The sequence below is a fragment of the Rana temporaria genome, chromosome 9, assembly GCF_905171775.1.
Source record: "Rana temporaria chromosome 9, aRanTem1.1, whole genome shotgun sequence".
NCBI classification, from domain to species: Eukaryota; Metazoa; Chordata; class Amphibia; order Anura; family Ranidae; genus Rana; species Rana temporaria.
Window position 1 is genome coordinate 63,476,527 of NC_053497.1, and position 27,635 is coordinate 63,504,161.

At 43.2% G+C, this 27,635-nt stretch overlaps 1 protein-coding gene across 1 annotated transcript in view; it reads left to right on the forward strand.

Moving 5' to 3' along the window:
* LOC120913600 (UAP56-interacting factor-like) overlaps nt 1-25,735 on the forward strand; it is a 41,497-nt gene extending 15,762 nt beyond the window's left edge. The window contains exons 2-9 of the mRNA XM_040323669.1: nt 7,003-7,134; nt 7,536-7,684; nt 9,683-9,780; nt 13,061-13,145; nt 18,171-18,223; nt 18,347-18,421; nt 22,764-22,884; nt 24,098-25,735. Of these exons, the coding sequence (XP_040179603.1) occupies nt 7,003-7,134; nt 7,536-7,684; nt 9,683-9,780; nt 13,061-13,145; nt 18,171-18,223; nt 18,347-18,421; nt 22,764-22,884; nt 24,098-24,193 (809 nt within the window). The 3' untranslated portion in view covers nt 24,194-25,735. The remainder of the gene's footprint in view (nt 1-7,002; nt 7,135-7,535; nt 7,685-9,682; nt 9,781-13,060; nt 13,146-18,170; nt 18,224-18,346; nt 18,422-22,763; nt 22,885-24,097) is intronic.
* The last annotated feature ends 1,900 nt before the right edge of the window (nt 25,736-27,635 follow it).

The window sequence follows — 27,635 nt, forward strand, 5'->3', positions numbered from 1 at the left end:
TGTAGACATGTCTACAAATCTATCCGCTGGAATTGGCTCCCGCGGATCGATCCGGTGGTCTGTACAGACTCACCGGATCGATCCGTCCGAAGGGATCCCCCGCATGCGTCGTAATGATTCGACACATGCGTGGAATTCCTTTTATGACAGCGTCTCGCACGTTGCCGCGTCATCATCGCGGCGACGGCGCGACACGTCATTGCGAGGGGATTTCGGCGCGGATTTCGATCCGATGGTGAGTACACTCCATCGGATCCAAATCCGTGGAAATCCTCGAGAGGATTTATCCGCGGATACGGTCCGGTGGACCGTATCCGCGGATAAATCCTCTCGTGTGTACTAGGCCTTAGAATCAGTTACGCATAGATTTGTATTAGATCCGACCGGCGTAAATCTCTTACGCCGTCGTATCTTAACTGCATATGTACGCTGGCCGCTAGGGGCGTGTACGCTGATTTACGCCTAGAAATATGTAAATCAGCTAGATACGCAAATTCACGAACGTACGCCCGGCCGACGCAGTACAGATACGCCGTTTACGTTAGGCTTTTCCCGGCGAAAAGTTACCCCTGCTATATGAGGCGTACATGTGGCGTACCAATGTTAAGTATGGACGTCGGTCCCCCGTCTAATTTTGAACATTTTACGTTGTTTGCGTAAGTCGTTCGCGAATAGGGCTGGGCGTCATTTACGTTGCGGGTTAATTTGGAGCATGCGCACTGGGATACTTTCATAAAAATTTACATAACACACGCACACATCAACCACATTTGAATTAGGCAGGCTTACGCCGGCTTATATACGCTACGCCGCCGCAACTTTTGTTTGAGAATACGGCACTTGCCTGTAAAAGTTGCGGGGGCGTAACGTAAATAGGATACGTTACGCCGGCACAAAGATACGCCATTCTACGTGAATCCGGGCCTCAGTGTGTAAAGGTGAAGAATCTGTTATTTGGCCCTCTGGTATCCACAGTGCTGTAAAAAGTGGAACTATGGAGTGACCTATATATATATGTGTAGCCTTTTGAAATTGTGGCAGGTCCCTCTTCTCTTATGTCTTGTTTGATGGTAGGCAGATATCTCAAGCTGGCCCATCAGAGCATCTCAGTTGCCTAAAGCTGCAGTTATGGAACTATGCAATAGGCTATCATACAGGGATGGTATCAAGTGCGCCCACACTCTCAGACAGATTTACATATTTGCCATGTGTTCATTTGAATTCAGTATTCATGAATATTTAGAGACCTGCTCTACTCATATCAAATATATCAGTTTTACCTAACCATAGGTTAGTTTAAACCTATGCTGGCTTCATAATTTCTTTTAGGAATTCCAACGAGAATTATCCCAGTGAGAGTTCCCAGTTCTTCTCAAATACCATGTTTTGGGCAAAACCGGTTGCCTCTTCTTCCTCTGTCTTGGTCTGACCCTGGTAGCACCTTTGTTAGCACCTCATTAGAAAAGTCTGGAGATTAGGGATGAGCTTCGAGTTCGAGTCGAACTCATGTTCGACTCGAACATTGCCTGTTCGGCGAACAACGAACAATTTGGGATGTTCGTGGCAAATTCGAAAAAGCCAACCAATGCTGACTCGCAACAGAAGAATTTTAAAGGGGTTGTAAAGGTTCGTTTTTTTATTTTCTAAATAGGTTCCTTTAAGCCAGTGTATTGTTGGTTCACTTACCTTTTCCTTTGATTTCCCTTCTAAATGTTTTTTTTTCTTTGTCTGAATTTCTAATTTCCTGTTTCTCCTCAGTAAACTTGCCCCCATCATCATAGAGTGTTGGTTAGTCAGCCAGAACAGCTTACTAAGGAGGAACAGGAAGTGAGAAATTCAGACAAAGAAAACAAAGGAAAAAACATTTAGGCCCAGATTCTCAAAGGGCTTACGACGGTGCAATGCAATGTACGCCGTCGTAAGTCCTAATCTGGGCCGTCGTATCTATGCGACTGATTCTTAGAATCAGTTACGCATAGATATCCATTAGATCCAACAGGCGTAAGGCTCTTACGCTGTCGGATCTTAAATGCAATTTTTTTTTTGCCGCTAGGTGTCGCCTCTGTCGTTTTCTCCATCGAGTATGCAAATTAGCTAAATACGCAAATTCCTGAACGTACGCGCGGTTGACGCAGTGAAGTTACAACGTTTACGTTAGTTTTGCGCGGTGTAAAGTTGCCCCTGCTATATGTGGTGTTTATATTGGTCCATCAGTGCACCAACACCTTTGCAGCCATTGTGCTATATGCTGGGTGCTTGGTGTGCTCTTGTACCTTTAAAGGAGGGGTGGCTTCCCTTCAGTTCACCTGCCCCTGTCTATCCATTAAAATGCATGTGCCTCCACTGTGGGGACGCTCATTGTTTAGTGTTAGGACCACAGATATTACAGGGTGCCTTGGCGCGGCTCTGTGGCTCACGCATGCGTTTGCAAATGCGTGCGGACTGAACCCCTGTTTTTAACGCATACTGTAGACAGGTTAATTGGTTTTCTGCAAGCTGGTCGGTAAGTAGGCTTGGTTTTTCCCTGGGCATTCCCCAGGTTTTTGTTGTTATATGAGGGGCAACCAATGTTAGGCATGGCCGTCGTTCCCGCGTCGAAATGAAAAAATTTACGTTGTTTGCGTAAGTCGTCCGTTAATGGGGCTGGACGCCATTTACGTTCACGTCGAAACCAATGACGTCCTTGCGACGTCATTTGGAGCAATGCACCCTGGGATATTTTCCGAACGGCGCATGCGCAGTACGTTCGGCGCGGGAACGCGCCTAATTTAAATGCTCCACGCCCCCTACCCGGCTAATTTGAATTAGGCGGGCTTGCGCCGGGTGATTTACGCTACGCCGCCGCAACTTTACAGGCAAGTTCTTTGTGAATAAAGCACTTGCCTGTAAAACTTGCGGCGGCGTAATGTAAATCAGATACGTTAGGCCCGCACAGTTTTACGCCCATATACGAGAATCTGGGCCATTGAAGGGAAATCGAAGGAAAAGGTAAGTGAACCAACAATGCACTAGGAACCTATTTAGAAAATAAAAAATGAACCTTTACAACCCCTTTAAGTGGAGTTGACTTTTGACCTGTGAAAAAAAAGAAAGAATAGAGAAACATAAAATTACTAGTGTCAAAGCTTTCTTGAGTTGTTTACTCATCACATTAGCCTTCTCCTGCCACATTGGGTTAAGTATTTTCATTCTTCTGTGGACCATATCGCATAAAACGCAGCCGGTCGCGGCCATTAGCAGCTGTGTCCTCCCACTCACTCCGATGACACCGGCCTTGTCTGACAGCAGCAGTTGCTAGCAGGAGAATCTTCCTCAGCTTTCACTGGCTGGCCATTCTCAGAAGAATCCTGTCAATGTGCACAGTAATTACTCTTCTGTCTATTTGATGGAGGAAGTAACAAGGACACGTATTCATTATGCAGTCTGTGCCTTAAAGAGCTGCCTCACCCACCATATTATTAAAAATGACAGAGCTCTTCAATGAGATTCTTCCCCCTGTCTACATTGATGTGTATTTGAAGAAGCACGATTTTCTAAAAAATTGAGTGTATTGTTCATTTATGTTGTGTCTGTTATTTTTGCAAATATGACAGCATCAACCAACATTCATATAATTTGTCCCCACTTTAGAATAAAATAAATATGGTTTTCAGTAAGTAAAAAACATGATTGTTTGCTATGGAATATCATTTAATAAACTGGAACATATTGCATGGGGGTCCAATAACACATAAACATTTTCACTTAGGGCTTATTTACACTACTCTGCTTTCCTAGACATTTCAAGTAGAAATCACATTTCTATACATTTTCATTTTTAAGGGAAAGCTATAAGGCCCCATTCACACAAGTGCTGATAGGCCTGTAGAGCATTATTGCGCTTTTCTTTTTTCTTCTCCATTTTCTTTCTTTAATTTTTCTCCCTACGTCCCTCTGCAGTGTATATATTTAACCACATCAATACCAGCCCATTGTAAAATGACGTCCACAAAGGACCTCTACCGATCCGGGTGGCCATCATATGACGTCCTGGGCTTTGTGGGGGGATATCTGAATGATGCCTGCAGCTAGAGGCATCATAGAGGCCCACGATCTCTATGACCGTCGGAGGACCCGGGCGCGATGTGATGACGTCACGCCCGGGTCCCCGTAAGTAAACAAAGCCGCAATTGCGGCTGCTAAGCAACAGTAATCATGAGATCGGTGATTTTTTTTCACCGATCTCATGCTTTCCAGCCTGGAGGAGAGATGTGGGGTCTTATTGACCCCGAATCTCTCCATAAAGAGTACCTGTCACACACATTCCTATTACAAGGGATGTTTACATTCCTTGTAATAGGAATAAAAGTGATAATAAAAAAAAAAAAAAAAAAAAAAAAAATGTAAAAAAATAAATAAATATGTAAAAAAATATATATATTTTTTTTAACGCCCCTGTCCCCAGTAGCTTGTGCGCAGAAGCGAACGCAGACGCAAGTCCCGCCGACATATGTAAACGTCGTTTAAACCACATATGTGAGGTATCGCCGCATGCGTTAGAGTGCCAGCAACAATTCTAGCACTAGATCTCCTCTGTAAATCTAAACTGGTAACCTGTAAAAAATTTCAAAGCGTTGCCTATGGAGATTTTTAAGTACCGAAGTTTGGCGCCATTCCATGAGTGTGCACAATTTTAAAGCGTGACATGTTTGGTATCTATTTACTCGGTGTAACATCATCTTTCATATTTTACAAAAAAATTGGGCTAACTTTACTGTTTTGTTATTTTTTTAATTCATGAAACAATTTTTTTCCCCAAAAAAGGCTTTTGAAAAATTATTGCGCAAATACCGTGCAAGATAAAACGTTTCAATGACCGTCGTTTTATTCCCTAGGGTGTCTGCTAAAAAACATATATAATGTTTTGGGGTTCTGCGTAATTTTCTAGCAAAAAAATTATGATTTGTACATGTAGGAGAGAAGTGCCAGAATAGGCCTGGTATGGATGTGTGTATAACAGCCCTGTATGGAAGTGGTTAATCTTTGTAATATAATCTATACTGATTTTATATATTCTTTGTTAAAGAATTTGGGTTATATGTTCTATGTTCCATATTCATTTGACCCAAGGGCACGTGGATCCTGATGAAGCACTGTACTCATGTGAAATGCGTTGATCCACCAAGTTCAAAAATTGTATTACCTTGTTGGTATATTTAGGATATGGATTGCTTTTAAACATTCTGGCCTGGATTCTTGAAACACTTACGCCGACGTATCTACAGATACGCCGCGTAAGTGTAAATGTACACAGTTGTATCTCTGCGCCGTACCCATAGAACTAGATACGCCTGAAATTAGGCTTCATCCGACCGGCGTAAGTTTCCTACGCCGTCGTATCTTGGGTGCATATTTACGCTGTCCGCAAGGGGTGCTCCCATTGATTGGCGCGTCGAATATGCAAATGATTGAGATACACCGATTCACGAACGTACTTGCGCCCGTCGCAGTAATATACGCCGTTTACGTAAGGCGTACGTCCGGCATAAATTTATTCCACCTATAGGAGGCGCATTCCCATGCAAAGGTATGGACGACGGAACAGCCGTCGTATTTTACGTCGTTTACGTAGTACTACAAGAATAGGGCTGGGCGTAGGTTACGTTCAGTGATTCAACGTATCTTAGGCGTTTACAAAATAGGTGGTCGTTTAATGGCATTTTTATTAATATTTTTTTTTTACTAGTAATGGCGGCGATCAACGTTTTTTTTTTCGGTACTGCGACATTATGGCGGACACTTCAGACACTTTTGACACATTTTTCGGGCCATTGGCATTTTTATAGCGATCAGTGCTAAAAAAATGCATTGATTACTATAAAAATGCCACTGGCAGGGAAGGGGTTAACACTAGGGGGCGGGGAAGGGGTTAAGTATGTTCCCTGGGTGTGTTCTAACTGTAGGGGGGGTGGACTCACTAGGGGAAATGACTGATCGCTGTTCAAGCATTGTATGAAAAGACGGTCAGGCATTTCTCCCCTGACAGGACCGAAAGCTGTGTGTTTACACACACAGCTCCCGGTCCTCGCTCTGTAACGAGCGATCACGGGTGTCCGGTGGTGATCGGCGGCGTGCGCGCGCCCCTAGTGGCCGCTTCGCGAGGTGACATAGAGCTATGGGCTCTCGCGCAGGAGAGCCGACCTGCCGCCGTAAAACTGCGGCGGCTGGTCGGCAACCAGTTAATAGAATTTTCTTGCCCACTTTTATTAAAAGAAGGTTCCAGAAAATACAAAACAAGAGTTTTCCCTCAAGAGGGGTTTTCAGCATTTATCTTCCATCAAAGCAAATGAACATTCATCCTTTAGGCTTATTCATGCAGAACTCCTGATCTGGCCTAACCCTTTAGGCCATTGTCTGTCTCCCACAGACCATCTTCCTACACAACTCTGTGCACACCGCTAGCAGCCCCAGCTGCTCTGGCTCTCACCTCTCTCCTAATTGGAGCTTTCCTGACTCCTGGGCAAAGACCTCCTGTCTGCCAGGGTGTAGCCCAGAACCATGGTCAGGTCCCTACTAAGGCCGGCCATACACGATTCAAATCTCAGCTGGGATTCGACCCGTTAATGGGCAGGCTGAATATACCAAGTTGACTGATCGATCAACTTGGGTACAACCAGCCTGACGGATTCACTTGCGATTATTACAACCGCTAGCAAAAATCACTGTCTTCCCCCGAAGCGGTTGCCCCCCCAGCCTCGTTGAGAATCCTGTGTCAAAACCTCTTTATGACCCAGGCAGGGCAATGCTCTGCCAAAGGTGAATATAACATTTGAAGCTGATACACATAAAGGTGAGTGGAAACATCAAACACTTCTATGTGGAATCAAGAAAAAATCTAATTGTCCCCTTGACAAGTCTATACCTTAAAAAACATATATGGTATTTTTTGAGTGTACCATTTAAGTATAGTGCAATTTCTTTATGGTTTAAATTTGTACAACTTATGTATGTTTTGTCACCTAGATGACATAATTAAGCTTAAAAAAGAAGAATCGGATCCTCGGCCGTCCTCAAGCCAGGCTGGTCAGGAAGTAAGGACAAGAATACATTTTAGAAACATGAGATTTTTTAGAGCTCCACCAAGAAATCAACAAGGTGTGTATTAAGTATAACTGCATCTTATGTGTATTCTAAACAAAATAGTGCAATAGTTTTGAAAAATTGTTAATTTTTAATATTGCATATAACTTCAGATTGCGTGATCAGAAAAATTTGCCCATAAAGTCAGGTGAAATGAAAATGTGTGGCTTAGAAAATCAATTGATTTCTTGAGTTTTCCAGAGATCTTTGATGGATGATATGTGCAGTATATGTGCTGCTGGGGTCCTGGAGGTGATAGGTCCTGGAGGTCAAAACGAGGGGCAGTATTTACCACCCTGTCCTTCTCAGTATAAAATCTGACCATCAATTAAAAATACACAGTGTGCATATTGATGGATTTTTAATTTATAACTTTGGCAGAGCTATAAATGCTTAATCTGTGCTTTATTTCTTAGGGCCTCTCAGATCAAAGCCTGGTTTTAAACAACAAAGATTTTCTCGTTTCAATACAAGAAATGCATCCTTTGGACCAGTTACGCGGCAAAGAGCCACGGCAACCTTCCATGGTGTGAGTCCACTTAACCGGCCCAACACAAATACACCGGTAATTTAGTTCTTCTTTTCTTGGCTTTGGGAATGCTAGCTCAATTAGTTTCAGATTCAGTATCTTAGGGTTACATAGTTACATAGTTAGTCAGGTTGAAAAAGTCCATCCAGTTCAACCATAAAAAATAAAATAATAATAATATCATACAATCACATATATCCAATTCTATACCCACAGTTGATCCAGAGGAAGGCAAATTGCTACAGCAGGGGAAAAAATTCCTTCCTGATCCCCCGAGAGGCAATTGGATATTCCCCCAGATTAACTTTACCTATAAATGTTAGTACCCAGTTATATTATGTACATTTAGGAAAGAATCCAGGCCTTTCTTAACCACTTCCCTACCGCCTCATTGTGAAATGACGGCGGCAGGAACCCCTCCTCGATCCAGGTGGACGTCATATGACGTCCTGTGTTCCCGGCGATCTAGGGCGTGCGCCCGCGGCGACGCTCGTGACCCGGCGCGGGTGCCCGGCGGCCGCGATTGCCGCCGGGTGCCCGCGATTGTCGGTAATCACGGCAGGAGTGTGGATCTGTGTGTGTAAACACACAGATCCACCTCCTGTCAGCGGTGAGGAGACCAATGTGTGTTCCCAGTACAGAGGAACACACATCGGTCTCCTCCCCTTGAGAGTCCCCTCCCCCCTACAGTTATAACACACCTTAGGCCGCGTACACACCGGCAAACATGTACGATAAAAGTCCGCCGGACCGTTTTCACCGTACATGTCTGCCCGGGGATTTCTGTACGATGGCTGTACTAACCATCGTACAGAAATCCGCGCGTAAACAATACGCGGGGCGTGTCCGCGGCATCGCCGCGACAATGACGCGGCGACGTGGGCAGGCCTGCCAGTTAAATGCTTCCACGCATGCGTCGAAGTCATTCGACGCATGCGAGGGATGGCGGGCGCTCGGACATGTACGGTAGGTCTGTACAGACGACCGAACATGTCCGAGCGGGCAGGATTCCAGCGGACTGTTTTAAAACAAGTCCAGGAATATTTGCCCGCTGGGAAAAGGCCCGGCGGGCAAATGTTTGCTGGAATCCTGCACGCTGGGGCCTACACACGACCGAACATGTCTGCTGAAACTGGCCCGCGGACCAGTTTCAGCAGACATGTTTGGTCGTGTGTACGGGGCCTAAAGGACACATATTTTTTTTCTTTTTTTTAAAGTGTATTTTGTGCGTGTACTCGAGAGAGGAGCCGGACTGCAGGAGTTGGGAGTAGGCAGGCCTCCCCCAGAGGCAATCTGCCACCTTTCTCCATGCCCCAGGTGGCAATGGCGGGTGTGCGAGGGGGTCCTCCCACACAGCCCGCCCTACCTGCTCCGCTTTGAAGCCCAACGGGGCAGAGGGACTCCCTATAAGGGAGTGCGAGGATTAGCCCGCTCAACCAGCCCCGTTAGTCCTTCGCCTCTCTTTTAGAGACCGCGTGGTCAAAGTGCATGCATGTTAACCCAATTTCGAGTGCGTGTGTAGGTGTGGTGGTTTTTGTGGGAGGGGGGTGGGCGTACAAAGCGCAGGCTTACCTTGCATAGCACACCCACCGGGAGCCGGGCTGAGACCACCAAACTCAATTCACATTTAGCCGAGACCAGTATCCGAACCCCTAGCTGCAGAGGTGAATGGCTTGTCAGCGCAGTGCCAATCGCGTTTACTAAAGGCGAAAAGACTTTACACTTTGCAAGTGTATTTGGTCCAGAGGTTAATAAATTCGTAGAAGCTCTGCTAACTTCCCTGATCCAATCATGTGCATGCAAAAATGCTGTTCATTTTGTTTTCCGAGCATGTGATTGGTTATTCTTTGCAAAGAGAACCTCATTTACTAATCTCTGGAGCAACTGCATTTGCAAAATGCACAGTCTGTTTGCACTTGGTAAATCGACCCCCATAGTTTCACAATAGAAAGAAAGGGCAACTACAGAACCTTCATTATCTTTGACTTGTTTAATGCGTAGCAATGACTGTCTTTGCTTTTACAATGTTGACAGAGTTCTCAGAACTTGGGGCAAGCACAATCACAGAAGGCAAGGCCGATCACAAAGAAGTATAGAGCATCACCTGTGCCTGTACAGATGATCACTAGGAGGTAAGTGGAAAAAAAACAATAGTGGAATATCCAGCAGACAGCTAAGAACACCGTTGAAGTGTATATTTGTGTGTGATTGTATCTGCAAAAGGATTCTTAAAACTGTAATGCCGCATACACATGACCGGTTTTCATGACGAGAAAATGCAATTTTTTTAAATTGGTTGTGAAAAACGATCGTGTGTAGGCTCCAGAGCATTTTTCTCGACGAGGCTTGAGAGGAATCACGGCAAGAAAAACTTTGTTTTTTACCATGACATGAATAACGGTCGTGTGTACGCGGCATAAGGAAAATGTCATGATTTACACACTTTTGCACAGGCAGGTGACACACTCTTTGCCAGTTCAGCAATAAAGGTTTCCACGTCCAGCTTATTCAGTGGAAAAAGAATCAGCATAATCACCCCAGTCCTGTTAGCAGGAAACTTTCTGGAAGCAGTAAGTGTAAAGCAGATGGAAACGCTATTTCAGGCTATAGAGTGATCTTCCTGGCTGTGTAGTGTGGCAGATGCATTGGAATCACAAGACTGGCTTTGTCGAAATAACAATCTTTTGGCAGTTTTATTAATAAACATACATGTATTTCAATTGTAAAACATCAACTGTACCATTTAAATGTTGAAATTCCACTAAAAGAATAAAGAATAAAGGCATTGCTCCCAACTGTCCCTGATTGGGGACTGTCCCTGATTGGGAACAATGTCCCTGATTGGGAACAATGTCCCTCTGTCCTCCTCATTTGTCCTTCATTTTGGTCTGATCTATATCGTTGTATATAAAATTAACTTTTTATCTTTCAAAAAGTGTTTTCCAGTGCTAAACCTTTCATCCAATCTTTAAATTGCTGTATTTGTAAATTTTAAAAGCCAATATAAAAGAATAGTAGTGATAAAAAAAAGCACTTGTGGATTTAATTAACCTATTTTTTGGTTAATTCTCCTTTAAGAGGGAGTGACAGGGGGCGTGACCTATGCCTACATACATTTGCTAGTAGGTGTCCCTCATTCCCATCTCAAAATGTTGGGAGGTATGATAATGGTACAGTATACTTCAATTAAACATAAAGGAAACCTGTCACAAAGCTGAACACTTCTATGAGGCAGTAATTAATTGCCCGTCACCTTCTGTCTCCTTGGCTACATGCATGTTACAGAACACCAAAGCTAATTTTACGTGTCTTTACTAAAGTGATATAACTGCCGTAGCACTAGAATGTGGGTTGGGAATTTAAAGGATAATTTCACCTTTGGGAACATGTTACCTGTTATTAGGGTGGAACATGTAACATGTTCCCAATGCTGAAGTCGCTGTTCGAGACAGCAGTATTGGGAGAAGTTCCCCATACTAGCTGTCACTTTTTGAAATCAGGACGGCCATGTGGGGCCGCATACACACAGGCTTTTTGGGCTATAGAACACGCAGTTTAGGCCTACTACCTCGCCCTTGTGTAAGCATGCACCCGCATATGGAAGTATACCGCTGGACTCTCTACGCCAAGATTTTTTTTTACTGACGATGCCCTTACTGTGCCCAAATGCTGCTTGTTCTGATCACTGCTGTTTGGGCAATCCATACATTTCTTTGGGAACATTCAGTGATGGCTATGTTGAATGTGCAGGAGGTAGGAGAGACTGGAAAGCTTTGATACTATCAGTAAGTGCGATAACTTTCCCTGATGCATTTAAAGCTTTGTACAAGTCTCTCTAGAATTCTGAATTTCATAACAACCAGCAGCTTTTAAGTGAAAGAGGTGTTTTAACTAAAAGCAGAAAGACAAACACTTCTGCACACAAGTGAGTACCAGGTGAACTCGAGCTTGTGGAGGCCTTGCTGCTCTCAAGGATAGGGGTATCCTAACAGAAAATAAAAAAAATAAAAAAGTCACTGCCGGCGGACGCGTTTCAAAGGAACACCTTCTGTCATGTACCTGGATCGTGAGCCTGACGTGTAAAGGAGAGCCTCTCTTGCTGCACCGGCTTGTGGGACCCTGAGGTTGAGACAGTAGCCACAGAAGCACAGTGATGCAGGAGTGCCTAGGATCGGTCCTGTATTCGGTATGGCTGGATTTTCGTGGCTGGTGATGCAACAAGCAGACCTGCAGGGTTGGGTAGACCAGAGCTGTGGCAGGCTGAATCGCAGAAGAGACAGGAACTTGTGTGATTTGCAAAGCAGAACTGCAGCAGGCAGAAAAACCGATGCAGTCAGGCAGGCCAGGTCGGTAGCATTCAGGTGTATCAGGCAGAGCAGTAGGCAGAAGAGAAGTCCAAAACAAGCCGAAGTCAAGGAATCAAGCAGACAAGGTTAGTGAGAGCAAGCCGGGTTCAAGATCAGAAGTCATCACAGGTAACATGGTTCAGACACACAGAAGCTGCAGAGCAAACAGCAAGGAGCCTTTGGTGCACTCACTTTAAATATCCCCTTTGGCGCCAATGTTGGTGACAGGCGCACGTGTGCGCGCAGGTGCACGCGTGCGCATGCGCTTGTGCTGATGCGCCGTGAATGTGCGTGCCTGGTGTGCAATTCCTGATGGATGGTTATGCCTTTCCTGACACCTTCTTCCTCAGAGCTCAGCAGTGTTACCTCCCTCAGCTTCACATGTATCTTACTGAGGAAGAAGGTGTTCCTTCGAAAAGTGTTAGCCGGCAGTGGCCTTCGAAATCTCCTATGGTACCAACTGGAGTCTGTTGTTTTTAGACCAATTGCTATCATCTGGAGATCACTTGTATCACAGGTTTTTTCCATCTGTTTGTGAGTAGTTTTTTTAACTTTACTGTCAATAAAAAGTGTTTTAACTAATGGCTGATTTCATAGGAAGCTTCTGGGACTGATTTCTAGCTTCGTGACTCCATTTTAAATATTGCCCTTTCAACTGCCTCACAGATGCAATCGACCTACTGAATATTTCTTATGCTGGTGTCCATTTTCTGCACTTGCTTTTGTAGTCACAAAATGCAAAGGGCTGAGGACTCTTTCTCTGATACGACAGTGCTGGGTGCATTAGTGACCAATCACCAAGCACCAGTTACATGCTTCTGTTTTTAAAAATAGATTGCAAAATGGAAATTGGACCTATTGTTCTAAACGGTATGTTCAAAAGTATATAAATATTACCTAGAAAAACCCTGATGCCATAGTATCCAAGTAGTACAGCGTGCCGGTAAGGTTTGGTTATTTTGGTGTCTCTGATGTAGTGGTAAAAGCTTTTATATTGAAAACGTAATAAAGCACAACTTGGCACAATCTCCAATCCAGCAAGTAATAATGATAATTTTTATTACAGCAGAAACAACTTAAAAAACAAAGCACTACAGTTTAGAACTGGTCAAGGCCAACAAAGAAGAAATTCAGTTAATGAAAACAAAAGAGTAAGTAATGCTGATATCAGAAATTGATGTATGAATTAAAATGCAAAATGTCTGATGAGATCTTCATATTTAAGTTGAACAACAATCAAACAACTAAATGCACGTTTTACAACACTTATATCAAAGCAGTTTTTCAGCCAACAGATGTATTTACTATGGCAGCATACTAGTGGTAAAGCTCCTCCCCTATCCCCAACCTACAGGACCAGGTAAAATCTATTAAAAAGTAAAAGAGAGACCCTGTAGCATTCAGCTTTCACAAAAAAAAAAAGATGGGTAAGTGACCGTTTGATGGAGCAGTTCAAAAAGGCAGTGCTAAAGCTAGGAGCTCCAAGGAGTGTATTCCCACAGTGGGACCCTATAACAGTCCTTGAAGTCCTTTCATGACCCCTTCGCTCCCACAGAAGGAAGACATCTAATGTATGGGGCATTACATTAAAGGCAGTCTTTAGTGGCCATTACCTCGGGGGGAATTTCAGTGCTTCAAGTGCTAGTCAACAGAGAGCCTTTGGCCAGTCATAGACGGTTTGAATCTGAAACCAGCTGAGATTCAAACCATGTATGGGCAGGCTGAATGTATCCAAGTTGATTGATCAACTTTGGTACAACTAGCCTGTTGGATTTTACATACGATTATTGGTAGCGGCTGGTACAGCCACTAGCCATAATCATTGTCTTCTCCCAGCGGGGATGGCTTCCCCTGCTCCCTCACCTGGAGAATACAATGGCTCGGCAGGAGGGATTCCTCTGTCAACGCTGTCTGCCTGTGGTTGCAGGAAAGAAGTTCTGACCTGCCTTTCCTCCTGTTCTTTTCAAACAGAGTAGTGCTCTGACTACTCCAGCACTTCACTCCCAAGGTGGCCTTGGTCTTTAATCTGACAAATGAGTGGGTATTTCCACAGAAAGCTTAGTTCATTATAAACTTGGCATGCCCGGAACTCTAAAAGCATATCTTCAAGCAACTTCTTTGTTCAGGACTTCCGATGGACTGAAAGAAGAATTCATTAGGGACTCTGTCATCCTGGATCGTCAAGACACAAGGGTCCCCTTAGAGCAGTGGTCTCCAAACTGCGGCCCAGGGGCCAGATGTGGCCCTTTGCTTGCTTTTATCTGGCCCTCTGGGCACTATTTCTTCCACTGATACCAACAATGGGGCATAAACAACCCCCTGCCCCCTCTTCCACTGACCCCAATGAGGACACAATTCTTCCCAATGACAACAACAAATGGGCCCAATAACACCAATGATGGGGGACAGTTCTTCTCAATCACAGGGCACAATTCCACCGACACCAAAGATGGAGCATTGTTTTTCCCCACTGATGTCGGGATCTTTCTACTCCCAATGACCACAGTCCGGCCCCTCAAAAGTCTGAAGGACAGGAAACTGGCCCTTTGTTTAGAAAGTTTGGAGACCCCTGCCTTAGAGACTTTCTGCAGAGCATCGAGTAGGTCATCACATTGCACGTTCCACAGGCACTGCAACATAGATCTCCTGGATCTCACCACGGTTGACTTTGACAGAAGAGTTGTTCAGACTTCCATGTCTTGTGCTATTAAGATTAATCTTTTTCAGCATCACCCTCCCTATAAGCTAGGTATGTATCTCTAGTAGGTTGCCGTGTGAGCACCAGGAAACTGGAAAACTGCATCAAAAAACATAATTTTCCCTTCCCGGTGCGCATCTATGGCAGTATGGACAGTGGACTCAGTGTATTGACCCACACTCAATCTTGGTATAGTTATACAGAATGCTACAGATATCTTTCTCACTATTCTATAGATTTTAACTGGTCCTGTAGGTAAAGATAGGAGCAAAGCGCTATCACTGGTATGCTGCCATGAATAGGTACCAGGAAAGGAAAATTTATGGTAAGCATTGGATGCAATTATCTGCAATTTTTGCCTGACCAGCCCTGAGATTTAAGCCCATTTTCGGGTCAGTTTTTCTGGTGTACCTGATTGGACCATCCATTACTCTCTGTGTACATGTGTCCACTGACACCCGCTGGCATCTGATCCAATCCTGTCTGCTAAAAACAGAAATAGGGAGATCCATTCCCTATCCATCCAGGGGATCAGATGACAATTGGATGGAAATGGACAGGCGGTCCAATTCCATCCGACAGCCCCATAGTGAACAGCGGGCTGTGTCCATGTCCACTCTGCATCAGTGGAGTGGACAGACCTGTCATCTGCCTGCTCAGTGGGGACCAGCGGAGAGATCCCCCTGCTTAGTGGGTGGATCCACTGGCGGACTCCACCAGTGTGACGGGGACCTTGCACATCCTCTCCAGACTGGTGACCTGACTTTTTTCTGATGCAGTTAAGCAATAATGCTGTGCCTCTCCCTGCCACCAGCATGTGATTAGACAGCGAAAGAGCAGTAGCAGTTCACCTATGTGATAACACTGCTCTCTCTTCCTATAAGCATATTCATTGTATCACCTAGGCCTGCAGCAAAGTTACCTTCTAGTCCTGCCCCTCCCTCTCCAAATGAGTATGTGTTACCCCAAAGCATAGATACAAGCCTTAAGCAGGCCATACATTATGCAATTTTCTTTCCTTCCATCATGGGTGGAAGGAAAGAAAATGTCTCGATTTGCCCATCAACGCAGTCAGTGTTGATGGTGGAATCCCTCCCACAATGCTATTGTATTGCTGTCTAAAGCTGCCGTTGTTCTGCCGAGATGTGTCCCCCTGGCAGATAATGCCCGCCCTGGACTGCGCAGGTGCAGCGCTCTAGCTCTGAAAATTACCGAACATGAAGAGCTGGGCATGAGCTGGAGACTGCGCCTGCGCAATGAACAGGGCATAGTGACAGTCGTTGCCGCACGCTGCTGATGCTCGCTCCACTCTGCAGGGGGGGGCGTGGCCTGTGTATTACAATTATATCGTCTGATAGGGGGCGGGTGTATGAAAAGAAGAGGCGATTTTTGCACTGTTGATGGGCGACTTTGTGGCATTCGCCCCTTACACGATATAATTGTAATACACCCGCCCCCCTTGCAGAGTGGAGAGAGCATCGGCAGCGTGTGGCACAATATTGTGCTCAATGCGCATGCGCCGTGTCCAGGCGATTGAGGTGTGTGGAGGTTCTGCAATTTTAGTAGGTCCGCTGCGCCTGTGCAGGACAGAGCGGGCAAAATCCGCCAGGGGACAATTCTCGGCAGGACACGGGCACTAATTGTTTGGGAAAAACCTGACAGTCTGATTGTACACAAATCAATGGATTGACTTGTGAAAACCGGTGTGCCCATACATGGATCAAAATTCAGTCAGTCCCTGCTGGACAAGCCGAAATTTAATCCATGTATGGGCAGCCTTAAAGTGGTTGTAAAGCCTCAAGGTTTTTCACCTTACTGCATTCCTCCCCAGAACCCCCCTTTTTCTTACTTGAGCCTAATCTAATCCAGCAATATGCGCAAGTGCAGCGGCTCCAGCCATTAGCTCTCGCTGCTGTCATTCAAATTCAGTGACATGGAGCAGAGTCCCGCTGTCCATATCAATGGACACAGCAGTGGGACAGCGAGCCCACATGGGTGCCCCCAGAAAAAGCGGCTTCCCCTGGGGGGATCCCAATGAAGAGGAGGGGCCTGGAGCGCTGGCAAGGCACCCCAGAAGAAGAGAATCGGTGCTGCTCTGTGCAAAAAAGTATAGGCATGTTATTATTTTTATTTATTTTTAAAACAAGGGTTTACAACCCCTTTAACCACGTAAGGACCCATTCACGCCGATATACGTTGGCAGAATGGCACGGCTGGGCACAATCACGTACATGTACGTGTCTCTTTAAGCCCAGCCGTGGGGTCGCGACCCGGTCCGAAGCTTCATGACCGAACCCATGGGACCCGCGGACCCGATCGCTGTCGGTGTCCCGCGATCGGTCACCGGAGCTGAAGAACGGGGAGAGGTGTAAACACAACTGTCATTGATCGTCTGTTCCTTGATATAGGGAAAGGCGATCAATGATGTCACACGTCCAGCCCCGCCCCCTACAGTTAGAAACACATATGAGGTCACACTTAACCCCTTCAGTGCCCCCTAGTGGTTAACTCCCAAACTGCAATTGTCATTTTCACAGTAAACAATGCATTTTTGCTGTGAAAATGACAATGGTCCCAAAAATGTGTCAAAATTGTCCGATGTGTCCGCCATAATGTCGCAGTCACGAAAAAAAAATCGCTGATCGCCGCCATTAGTAGTAAAAAAAAAAAATATTAATAAAAATGCAATGAAACTATCCCCTATTTTGTAAACACTATAATTTTTGCGCAAATCGATAAACGCTTATTGCTATTTTTTTTACCAAAAATAGGTAGAATACGTATCGGCCTAAACTGAGGAAAAAAAAGTTTTTTTATATATTTTTGGGGGATATTTATTATGGCAAAAAGTCAAAAATATTGTTTTTTTTTTCAAAATTGACGCTCTATTTTTGTTTATTACGCAAAAAATAAAAACTGCAGAGGTGATCAAATACCACCAAAAGAAAGCTCTATTTGTGGGAAAAAAATACGCCAATTTTGTTTGGGAGCCACGTCACACGACTGCGCAATTGTCGCTTAAAACAACGCATTGCGAATCGCAAAAAGGGGCAAGGTCCTTAACCTACATAATGGTCCGGGTCTTAAGTGGTTAAGGTAAAATTAAATGCTTGTTCAAAAAAAGATTGTAAAACTATCCCTATAGTAATAAGTAATCCATTATAAAATATGTACCTGTAAAATCTTACCCCAGTGTGCAAAACAGCCAGTACTTTTGTTTTTCTGTATGCATGCTAGAGCCCTGGGAACATGTTCCAGATCCATTACGTGATTTGACAGCATAGACTACATATCCCTGTGACCAAAGTGTCTTGGCACAAGGGCGCATAAGTGAAATGAGGGTGTGACATTTTAGATTTAAATTTAAAAAATTCATAGAACTTTTTAAGCGCAGAATTAGCAATTGAGTGAATTAGTGGTATAACTAGTGTTGGTTATCTTACTGAAATATAACTCTTTTTATGTTGTCTGCTTCCAGCTAACACAGCAGATCAAGATGAACCGTGGCAACAGGCAGCTGAACACCAGAAGGTTTGTGCTTATATGTCTATATGTACAGTAGTGTGTTTATGTATAGAGTGTATTTGTATGTGCGGGTATATGCCAATTTTTAACAAATAGAAATTGAAACATTTAATGTATTTTTTTTGACAGGTGGCAGAACGATGAGGGCTTTGGAACAACTCTAACAGTATCTGTGGCTAACCCTAAAGCAAATCGAGGTTCACAGTGAGTACGGTTTAATCATTTTTATTTTAGGAAGAAATCTGTATGAAATGAAGTTAGAGGATTGCAAATACCTAAATATCAGCTGGTCTACTGTTTTTTTTTTTTTCTTTGGAAATAAAAATATTTGTCCCCCTCATGTATATTAGGCATACAAGTTAGTATTTCCAAACAAGTGGGCTGTGAGCGTGCAGAGGCTGTACAAAAAGTCTGCCCTTTACAGCATTAAACCTGAAACCCCGTACACACGATCGGACCTTGTCCGACCGAAATCACATCGGAATTCCGACGGAATTTCATCGCACTATAAGAGAACATGTTCTCTATCTAAACTCCCTTTTTTTGATTGATACGTGTTAAAGGGGTTATAAAGGTAAACATTTTTTCCCTAAATAGCTTCCTTTACCTTAGTGCAGTCCTCCTTCACTTACCTCATCCTTCCATTTTGCTTTTAAATGTCCTTATTTCTTCTGGGAAATCCTCACTTCCTGTTCTGCTGTCTGTAACTCCACACAGTAATGCAAGGCTTTCTCCCCGGTGTGGAGAAAGCGTCTTGAGGGGGAAGGGGGCGAGCAGGAGTGTCAGTACACCCACTAACACACAGCTTATTTTCTTTATCTGCAAAGTAGAGAGTGTCCTGACTTGCCTGCTCGCCCCCTCCCCCCTCAAGAGGCTTTCCCCACACCAGGGAGAAAGCCTCACATTACGGTGTTGAGTTGCGCAACTTTGCGCAAACCAATCAATAAACGCTTATTGATTTTTTTTTACCAAAAATATGTAGAAGAATACATATCGGGCTAAACTGAGGAAAACATTTTTTTTTTTTAATTGATATTTATTATAGCAAAAAGTAAAAAATATTGGCCCGGATTCACAGACACTGGCGCATATTTATGTCCTTTACGCTACGCCGACGCAGCGCAGAGAGGCAAGCACTGAATTCACAAAGCACTTCCTCCCAAATCTGAGCTATGTTTCTCAGGCGTAAGTCGGCGTAAGTCGGCGTAAGTGGAAGTGGGAGTGAGCCATGCTAATGAGGCGTGACCCCATGCAAATGATGGGCCGAGCGCCAGACAGATACGTATCGCCAACTGGGCATGCGCCATCCCATGGGCGCATCTTAGTGCGCATGCTCACAATCACGTCGGAACAACTGCCTAAGATACGTCGGATCACTGCCTACGGCGTGAACGTAACCTACGCCTAGTCATATTCACGTCCTACGTAAACGACGTAAAATATGTCGGCTTATGTTCCCTGGTGCAGCCCTTTGCATGGATGCTGCTGAGTTACACCTCCTTTATGGGGCATAACTTTACGCCAGACGTATGACTTTACGTGCACTGCGTCGGACGGACGTACGTTCGTGAATCAATCAGCGTATCTCCCTCATTTGCATATGTGAATAGAAAATCAATGGGAGCGCCAAATACGTCCAGCGTAAATATGCGCCCACTCTACGCCGGCGTAGGCAAGTTACGTCGGTCGGATGAAGCCTATTTTCAGGCGTATCTTAGTTTCTGAGTCAGGCGCACAGATATGACGGCGCATATCTCGAGATACGTCGGCGCAAGTGCTTTGTGAATCCGGGCCATTGTGTTTTTTTTTTCAAACTTGTCACTCTTTTGTTAATAGCGCAAAAAATAAAAACCACAGAGGTGATCAAATACCACCAAAAGAAAGCTCTATTTGTAGGGATTTTTTTAATATAATTTCATTTGGATACAGTGTTGCATGACTGCGCAATTGTCATTCAAAATGTGACAGCGCTGAAAGCTGAAAAATGGCTTGGACTGGAAGGGGGTTTAATTGCCCTGTATTTTTACTGGTTACCTGTTTAGAGTTATGATCACCGCTTACATATGTGGGCACGACTTACGTATACATTTGCTTCTGTGAGCGAGCACGGATGGATGGGTGCTTTAAATGTTTTTTCTTATTTATTTGACCTTTTATTTAATTTTTTTTAGACTGTCCCTTTATTATTTTTTTATCACTTTTATTCCTATTACAAGGGTTGTAAACATCACTTGTAATAGAAATAAGCATGACGGGTCCTCTTTATTGAGAGATCTGGGGTCAAATCAGCTCTATCATTTACACTTCAAAGCAAAATAATAAAAAAAATACTGACACTTTGATTAAAAAATATGTATTTACTTTATGCCCGAGAAGCAGAAGTGATGTCAGAGGTCAATCAGTCCTCCACAACCTGGATTGATTCAGGGTTTACAGGTGGCTCTGGTAAACCCGTAAACGACCAGAGGTGCCCCCCGCGGGATGAGGGGGCACCTCTTCCACTGCCTCTTAAAGTGAATCGCCCACAGAAAAAAATGATAACTGGGTTATGGCAACTAGCTGCTGCCATAACCCCAGTACTAAACGTCAAACAGTAATGACGTATATATATACTGTGGAAGGTCAGTTTAAGAAGAAGAGCAACATGAAATAACACATAGAAAACAGAAATCATTATTGACTGTTTTCAACTTGACTGCTCAAAAAATGATTAAAGTGGAAATCTGATTGGCTGCTTATGCATGCAGTTAATATTTGTGAAACAGAAAAAACTTAACTCAAAACAACATAATTGAGATAAGAAAATTGTAGCGCTATTAAATAAATATACTAATACTGTGAAAAATGTAGTGTCATATAAACTCAATAACATCACATGACAAGTGGTATAAAGTCCATATAATAAATAAATGACAAAAATGATGAAAAATTTCTTGTTCCTGTAAATCTTCCACCACACCACGGTGCTGTGACAACTTCCCTCTAAAAAGCGCACCCGACATGTTTCGCAATGTATACTTATTCATGGGATTGGCTCAATTCCATGAATAAGCATACATCGCGAAACAAGTCCCCGCCCATAGAGGACGTAACGCGTATGGAAGGAGCATTGTGACGTCACCTGCGGCTATCACTTTGCTCAATATACACGCTGTATACATCGGCACCGATCGTAGTGCCTTCATTGTGAGTGTTTTTTTTTTACATTTTTCTTACGATTAAATAGTTTATCCAAATGGAGAGCACTATGTTTTGGCATTTGTTTATTACATGACCTGGGATGACCTATCGGTTTCTCTGTGACGTCTCTACTACTGCTGGATTTGCTGATATTCACACATAAAGCGCATTTGACCCTCCATAATCAAAGGGTCCAGGTGGTGAGGTGAGAGGCCATTTCATGTGGTGGTGGATGTGTGTCTAGCACGTGTGAAGTTACCTACACAGTCATCTGTCTGTCTACATTGGCACTCACTGGAGGTGTACTGCGATTTTATGGACTTTCTATTCATCTTTTATTATTTTATTTGAGCGCTGCACCATCTGTATTTGTCACTTTCTTTGTGTCTTTATATGTGAAAATATCAAGAATTATCACGGTGTTCCAGCTGAGATTCGTTTCTTCCATTTGTGGGATTATACACAAGCGATTTAGCCTAACACGAGAGTGAAAGGCAAATCCATTTGGTGAGTGCGCTTTTCAGAGGGAAGTTGTCACAGCACGGTGGTGTGGTGGAAGATTTACAGGAACAAGAAATTTTTCATAATTTTTGTCTTTTATTTATTATATGGACTTTATATCACTTGTCATGTGGTGTTATTGAGTTTATATGACACAAAATGTTTCACAGTACAGGCATACCCCACTTTTAAGTACACAACGGGACCAGAGCATGTATGTAAAACGAAAATGTACTTAAAGTGAAACAATACCCTTTTTCACTTCTAGGGTGTAGTGGGGGGTCAGGGACTGTAGTGGGGGTGTCAAGAGCTGTAGTTGAGGTCTCAGGGGCTGTAGTGGGGGTGTCAGGGGCACACTGGAACAGGGCGGGCTATGCTCTCGGAGCTTCAGCCCCTTCTACTGCGGCTGCAAAATGTCCGTATAATACTTGTAAGGCACTTTACATACACTCACAGGTATGTCCTTACTTGCGAGTGTATGTAAAGTGAGTGTACTTAAAGCGGGGTATGCCTGTATTAGTATATTTATTTAATAGAGCTACAATTTTCTTATCTCAATTATGTTGTTTTGAGTTAAGTTTTTTTCTGTTTCACTATTCATTTATTAAGTAGCAGCTTTAGCTTTTTTCACGTTAATATATATTTTTGGCACAGTGGTGATAGAGGTTATCCAGGGCGCTCACATCCTATATCAACAACATTTTGTCAGTTAATATTTGTGCGCTCTTGCTAAATGTTCAATTTTCCATTTTGAATTACTAAACCCCCTTGCTGTATTGATAATTGTATTTGTCATATATTGGTTCTATTGTGCAAATGTCATTTCTAGAAAACCAATGTTCACCTATTTTAATCAATGTCACAGAGCCATCAAACCAAGAATGAAGCAACCTGGTGGTAAATTTAGGAAACCGGGAGTTCGGCCATCAGGACCTCTTCCTAAAGGTGTGCCTTTGAGATTCAACTTCCGAGCTATGGCTAATCACGTGAGTTCATTTTTTATCTCAATTACTCAGACCTGGAATGTAATGCTTAACATAGCAAAAGTGGTTGTAATGGTGACAAAAAACTAAAAATATGGCATATTGTATATTACAGTTTGCTAGGCTTTAAATGTGGTGGCTGCATTTGTTTGTTTTTTCAGACTTGTTTTGGCTTTATTTTCACCTGGTGATCCTACAAATAATTGATGTCTATGCTTTTTCCTCCATTGTATCTATGTAGCAGCCATGGTTGTCACACAGGCTGGAAATGTATGTCTTTATTCATCTCCATTATATGGTGGATTGATGGGACTAGTAGTTTACCCAAGACAGGTTCTTTCTTTATTTTCAGCGCACAAGGACACTGTGTTTTTGGCAAGATCAAAGGGTATTTTGTGTACTTGCTGAAAATGTTCTTATCCTGAAAACTGTAAAATAAAGAATATTTAAACCCAACATTTCATATTCCTGATATGTGCCTGCTGTGCTATGTATTTTTTATGAAAAAGCCTTTTTTAGAGCGTTTTTTATGGGGCTAGTGTCCACCAGCGTCCTAACAACCCGCACTCCTGGCTGACAACTGAATATAAACAAAGGGGCTGGGGATGGATGGCTGATATCACTTACCAATTATGAACATGACAATATCTTGGCGAAGTACAGCAACTGGATCCGATGTGTTGCAGAGATCTTGTGTGTTTTTGTTTGGGTGTCATTCATTGTCATTGCGAGGATCTGCATCACTGGATAAAGTGATTAAATATAGATTTACAAGGTAGTTTTTTTTTTTTTTATTATTATAAAGGATTTGTAAAAACATTTGTTTCTTTAACCACTTAAGGACCAAGCTTGTTTTTCAGATTCAGTGTTTACAAGTTAAAAACATTTTTTTGCACCCTAGAGAATAAAATGGCGGTCATTGCAATACTTTTTGTCACACCGTATTTGAGCAACGGTCTTACAATCAAATTTTTTTGGGTGAAAATTCACTTTTTTGAATAAAAAAAATAAGACAATAGTAAAGTTTATATATATATATATATATATATATATATATATATATATATATATATATATATATATATATATATATATATATATATATAAAGTGACCTAATTGTTGTATGTTTTATGATATGTGTCAAGGATTGTTATTTTAGCAAGGGTGGCAAATGTTACAAAGAAAAGTGCTAATGCAATCTTCTGTATTCTGCAGACTAATGTCACACTGAATGATCGGTTTTCCTCCCTCAAGATTAAAGGACAGTTTACACCCGGCAGAAGAGGGGGTCGGACAGTCACTCTTGCTTAACATCAATTTTATTTCCTAGGAAGAGAGGAACACAGCTAAACTTCAACTTCTGCTCCAGGACATTTACTTCTGGATGGACAAGTCACATTCAATGCAATGCATTGTGGACCTGTGCTATAAAACTTGGTAATGTTCAGATGTTTGTGCTGACAGTGTAACAAAATCCATTAAAGTAAACTATAATGGCTGCAAATATTTTTAAACTTGCTGTGTTGGACTGATATTATACATGATCTTATGTTTAAGAGGTTTATGAGGGAGGTGGGGCTTAGAAGCACTTGACCGCCATGAATGGCTGTCACGGCGGTCACGTGATCTGAAAACTCCCGATCGCAAGCAGCAATCGGGAGCTTTCAGTTAGGTGCCCATAAGTGTGCCGGGTGCGCGCATCACACGCGCTCTCAGAACAGCTGTATTGACAGCAATTCACGCAATTATGTGGCCTCTCGGTGCCAAGGACCAGGCGCCAAGAGGCCGCATATTTGCGTGTGGATGATGTCAAAGTTTTAAGCTTCAGTAAAAGGTATGGTATGAAGCCGGCAGTATGCATTATCCAATTTCTGCCCCTGCACAAACCCCCAACCCTAGGAACCCCAATTTTGTTTACAAAAAGTGACATTAATGGTATTTTTTTACATTTAAAAAAAAAAAAAAAACCTTTTATACTTACCTGCTCTGTGACGTGGTTTTGCACAGAGCAGCCCTGATCCTCCTTTTCTCAGGTCCCCCACTGATGCCCCTGGACCCTTCTCTTCTTCAAGTGTCCCAAAGCAAGCTGCTTGCTATGGGGGAACTCGTGCCTGCTCACTCCCAATACATACGACACACAGAACGGGGCTCGCCCCAACTCTCTTCTTACTGGCTGTGAGCTCAGTCAATCAGGATGGAGAGCCCTGGGATAGTTGCCGCTCTCATGCACTTCACTGGATCATGATTGGGCTTGGCTAAGAATAAGGGGGCTGTGGGGGGGCAGAACACTGCCTGTTTATTTTACCTTCATGCATAGAATGCACAAAGGTAAAAAACCTTTAGAACCACTTTAAATTGATACTGACAGTGCCATCTGGGAAGACAATTAAAAACAAGAATTTTATTGAGAGTAGTATTTAAATGCAGGGACATTTCTAGGTTTAAAAAATATCTTGGGATAGAGCTCATAACCAAGTAAGAAAACAAAGAAATTGATGAATATGAACTTTTTCTAGTACCCTAGCTCTGGAAGATGCTTGAGTCTCCATCTTACTTGGGTCTACACTGTGGACGTTTAGTGGCAATAAAAAATATAAGGTGTGGTTCCATCCATCCCATAGCTAGCTGTGCTCAGATTTGGGTTGAAGAACAAGACTACAGCACCATACAGTATCTATCTGAAACCAATTAGGCTTTATCTTTTAAATTACAAAATAAGGTTTCTATGAGTAACATAGGATTCTATGGATAACAGCTTCAGTTTAGATCTCATGTTCCTTGATTTAACATTCACACACTGCACATCAGCCACATTAATGGCAGGAAGCGCACACTCTAGATCAAGGAAAATAAATAAAAAAACTGAAGCTGTTACCCCCCACCAGAAAGTTTGCTTTGGCCATTTGAAGGGCAAAGCCTGAAGTGGAGTCACACACTATAATATATATATATATATATATATATATATATATATATATATATATATACACACACACACACACTTTATAACCTGGATATCTTAGACAGCTGCCTATACCTCCACTGCATGCACAAAAGCAATCTCAAAATGTTGGATGAACGTACAGTTGAAAAGTAATATGTTTTTTAGGGCAAAGTAAAAAATATTGGTTCGCTAGACACCTTAATGCCAGACTTTGGAAGAACGTGACAGAAGCTATAATAAATGTTTTTAATGCTTGCAAAGGAGCTATGCAAAATTCTACTAAAACTATTTATTGAGTTTTTTTTTTATATATATTTTATGTATCACCTTTATTAAAAGTCATTATATATAACCAAATGGTTACATTTTGCATTTTATACTCAAAAATGTTTTTTATATAAATTATATAATTTTCTTTTTTCGATACCTTTTCCACACAGAAGTATGTCATGTTCAGTAAATACATGTTTTATGCTTACAGTTCTTAAAATATTTAAATCTGAACACTGTAAAAATATAGGGCCAGATTCACGTAGAATTGCCCTACGCTGCGGCGGCGTAACGTATTACAAGTTTTCAGCGTAAGTGCTTGATTCACAAATCACTTGCCTGTAAACTTGCGGCGGCGTAGCGTAAATCCGCCCGGCGCAAGCCTGCCTAATTCAAATGGAGCTGGGACCATTTAAATTAGGCGCGTTCCCGCGCCGAATGTACTGCGCATGCTCCGTCCCTAAAATTTCCTGACGTGCATTGCGCTAAATGACGTCGCAAGGACGTCATTGGTTTCGACGTTAACGTAAATGGCGTCCAGCGCCATTCACAGACGACTTACGCAAACGACGTGAAATTTCAAATTTCGACGCGGGAACAACGGCCATACTTAACATTGGCTAGACCACCTAGAGGGCAGCTTTAGTGTTACGCGGCGTATCTCTACGGAAACAACGTAAATTTACAGCGACGGGCAAAGCGGACGTTTGTGAATCGGCGTAACTAGTCATTTGCATATTCTACGCCGACCGCAATGGAATCGCCACCTAGCGGCCGGCATAGAATTGCAGCCTAAGATCCGACGGTGTAAGTCACTTACACCTGTCGGATCTTGGGGCTATCTATGCGTAACCTGATTCTATGAATCAGGCGCATAGATACGACAATCTTATCTCAGAGATACGACGGTGTATCAGGAGATACGCCGTCGTATCTCTTTTGTGAATCTGGCCCATTAACACTTATGAAGAGTATGCAATGTGCATCTGCTGCCGTGTTATATGGTACCCATACTTGCATTACCCTCATACAGCACAGTTAGATCACAACTGGTTGCTTGCTCTACAGTTTGTCCATTCTGAAATCACCTTGTATTCTTTTGAATGAATGTAAGGATTCTGGATTGGAGACGATGGTGACGTTATTTTTACAGTTCATGAGGCCAAAAATAGTTTTTTGGTCACCGTTCAGCCTTAAAAGACAAGTACAGGCAAAGCTGGTTTGACTGTAATTCACCTGTGGATCACAGGAGTGCAGGTAATTCTGCACTCCTATGAACATTTTCTAGTAGACCGAGGGCTGAAGCCATAAAGTCACAGAGCCAGGTCCAGGCTGGGCAAAGATCACAACCATATGGTCGGAATTCACCCAGAAACCTGGACCGGCAGCTAGCTTAGCCTGAACTGCGGAGAGCCTGAGCCAGCTGCTCCTGCCCCCTCCATAGCCCAGTGCTCCAGTGAGCAAGGGGGAGCAGAGAGCTGCTGACTGATAGTCAGCAGCTCTCTGCTAATGGAGCTGTGAGAACCGAGTGATCAACAG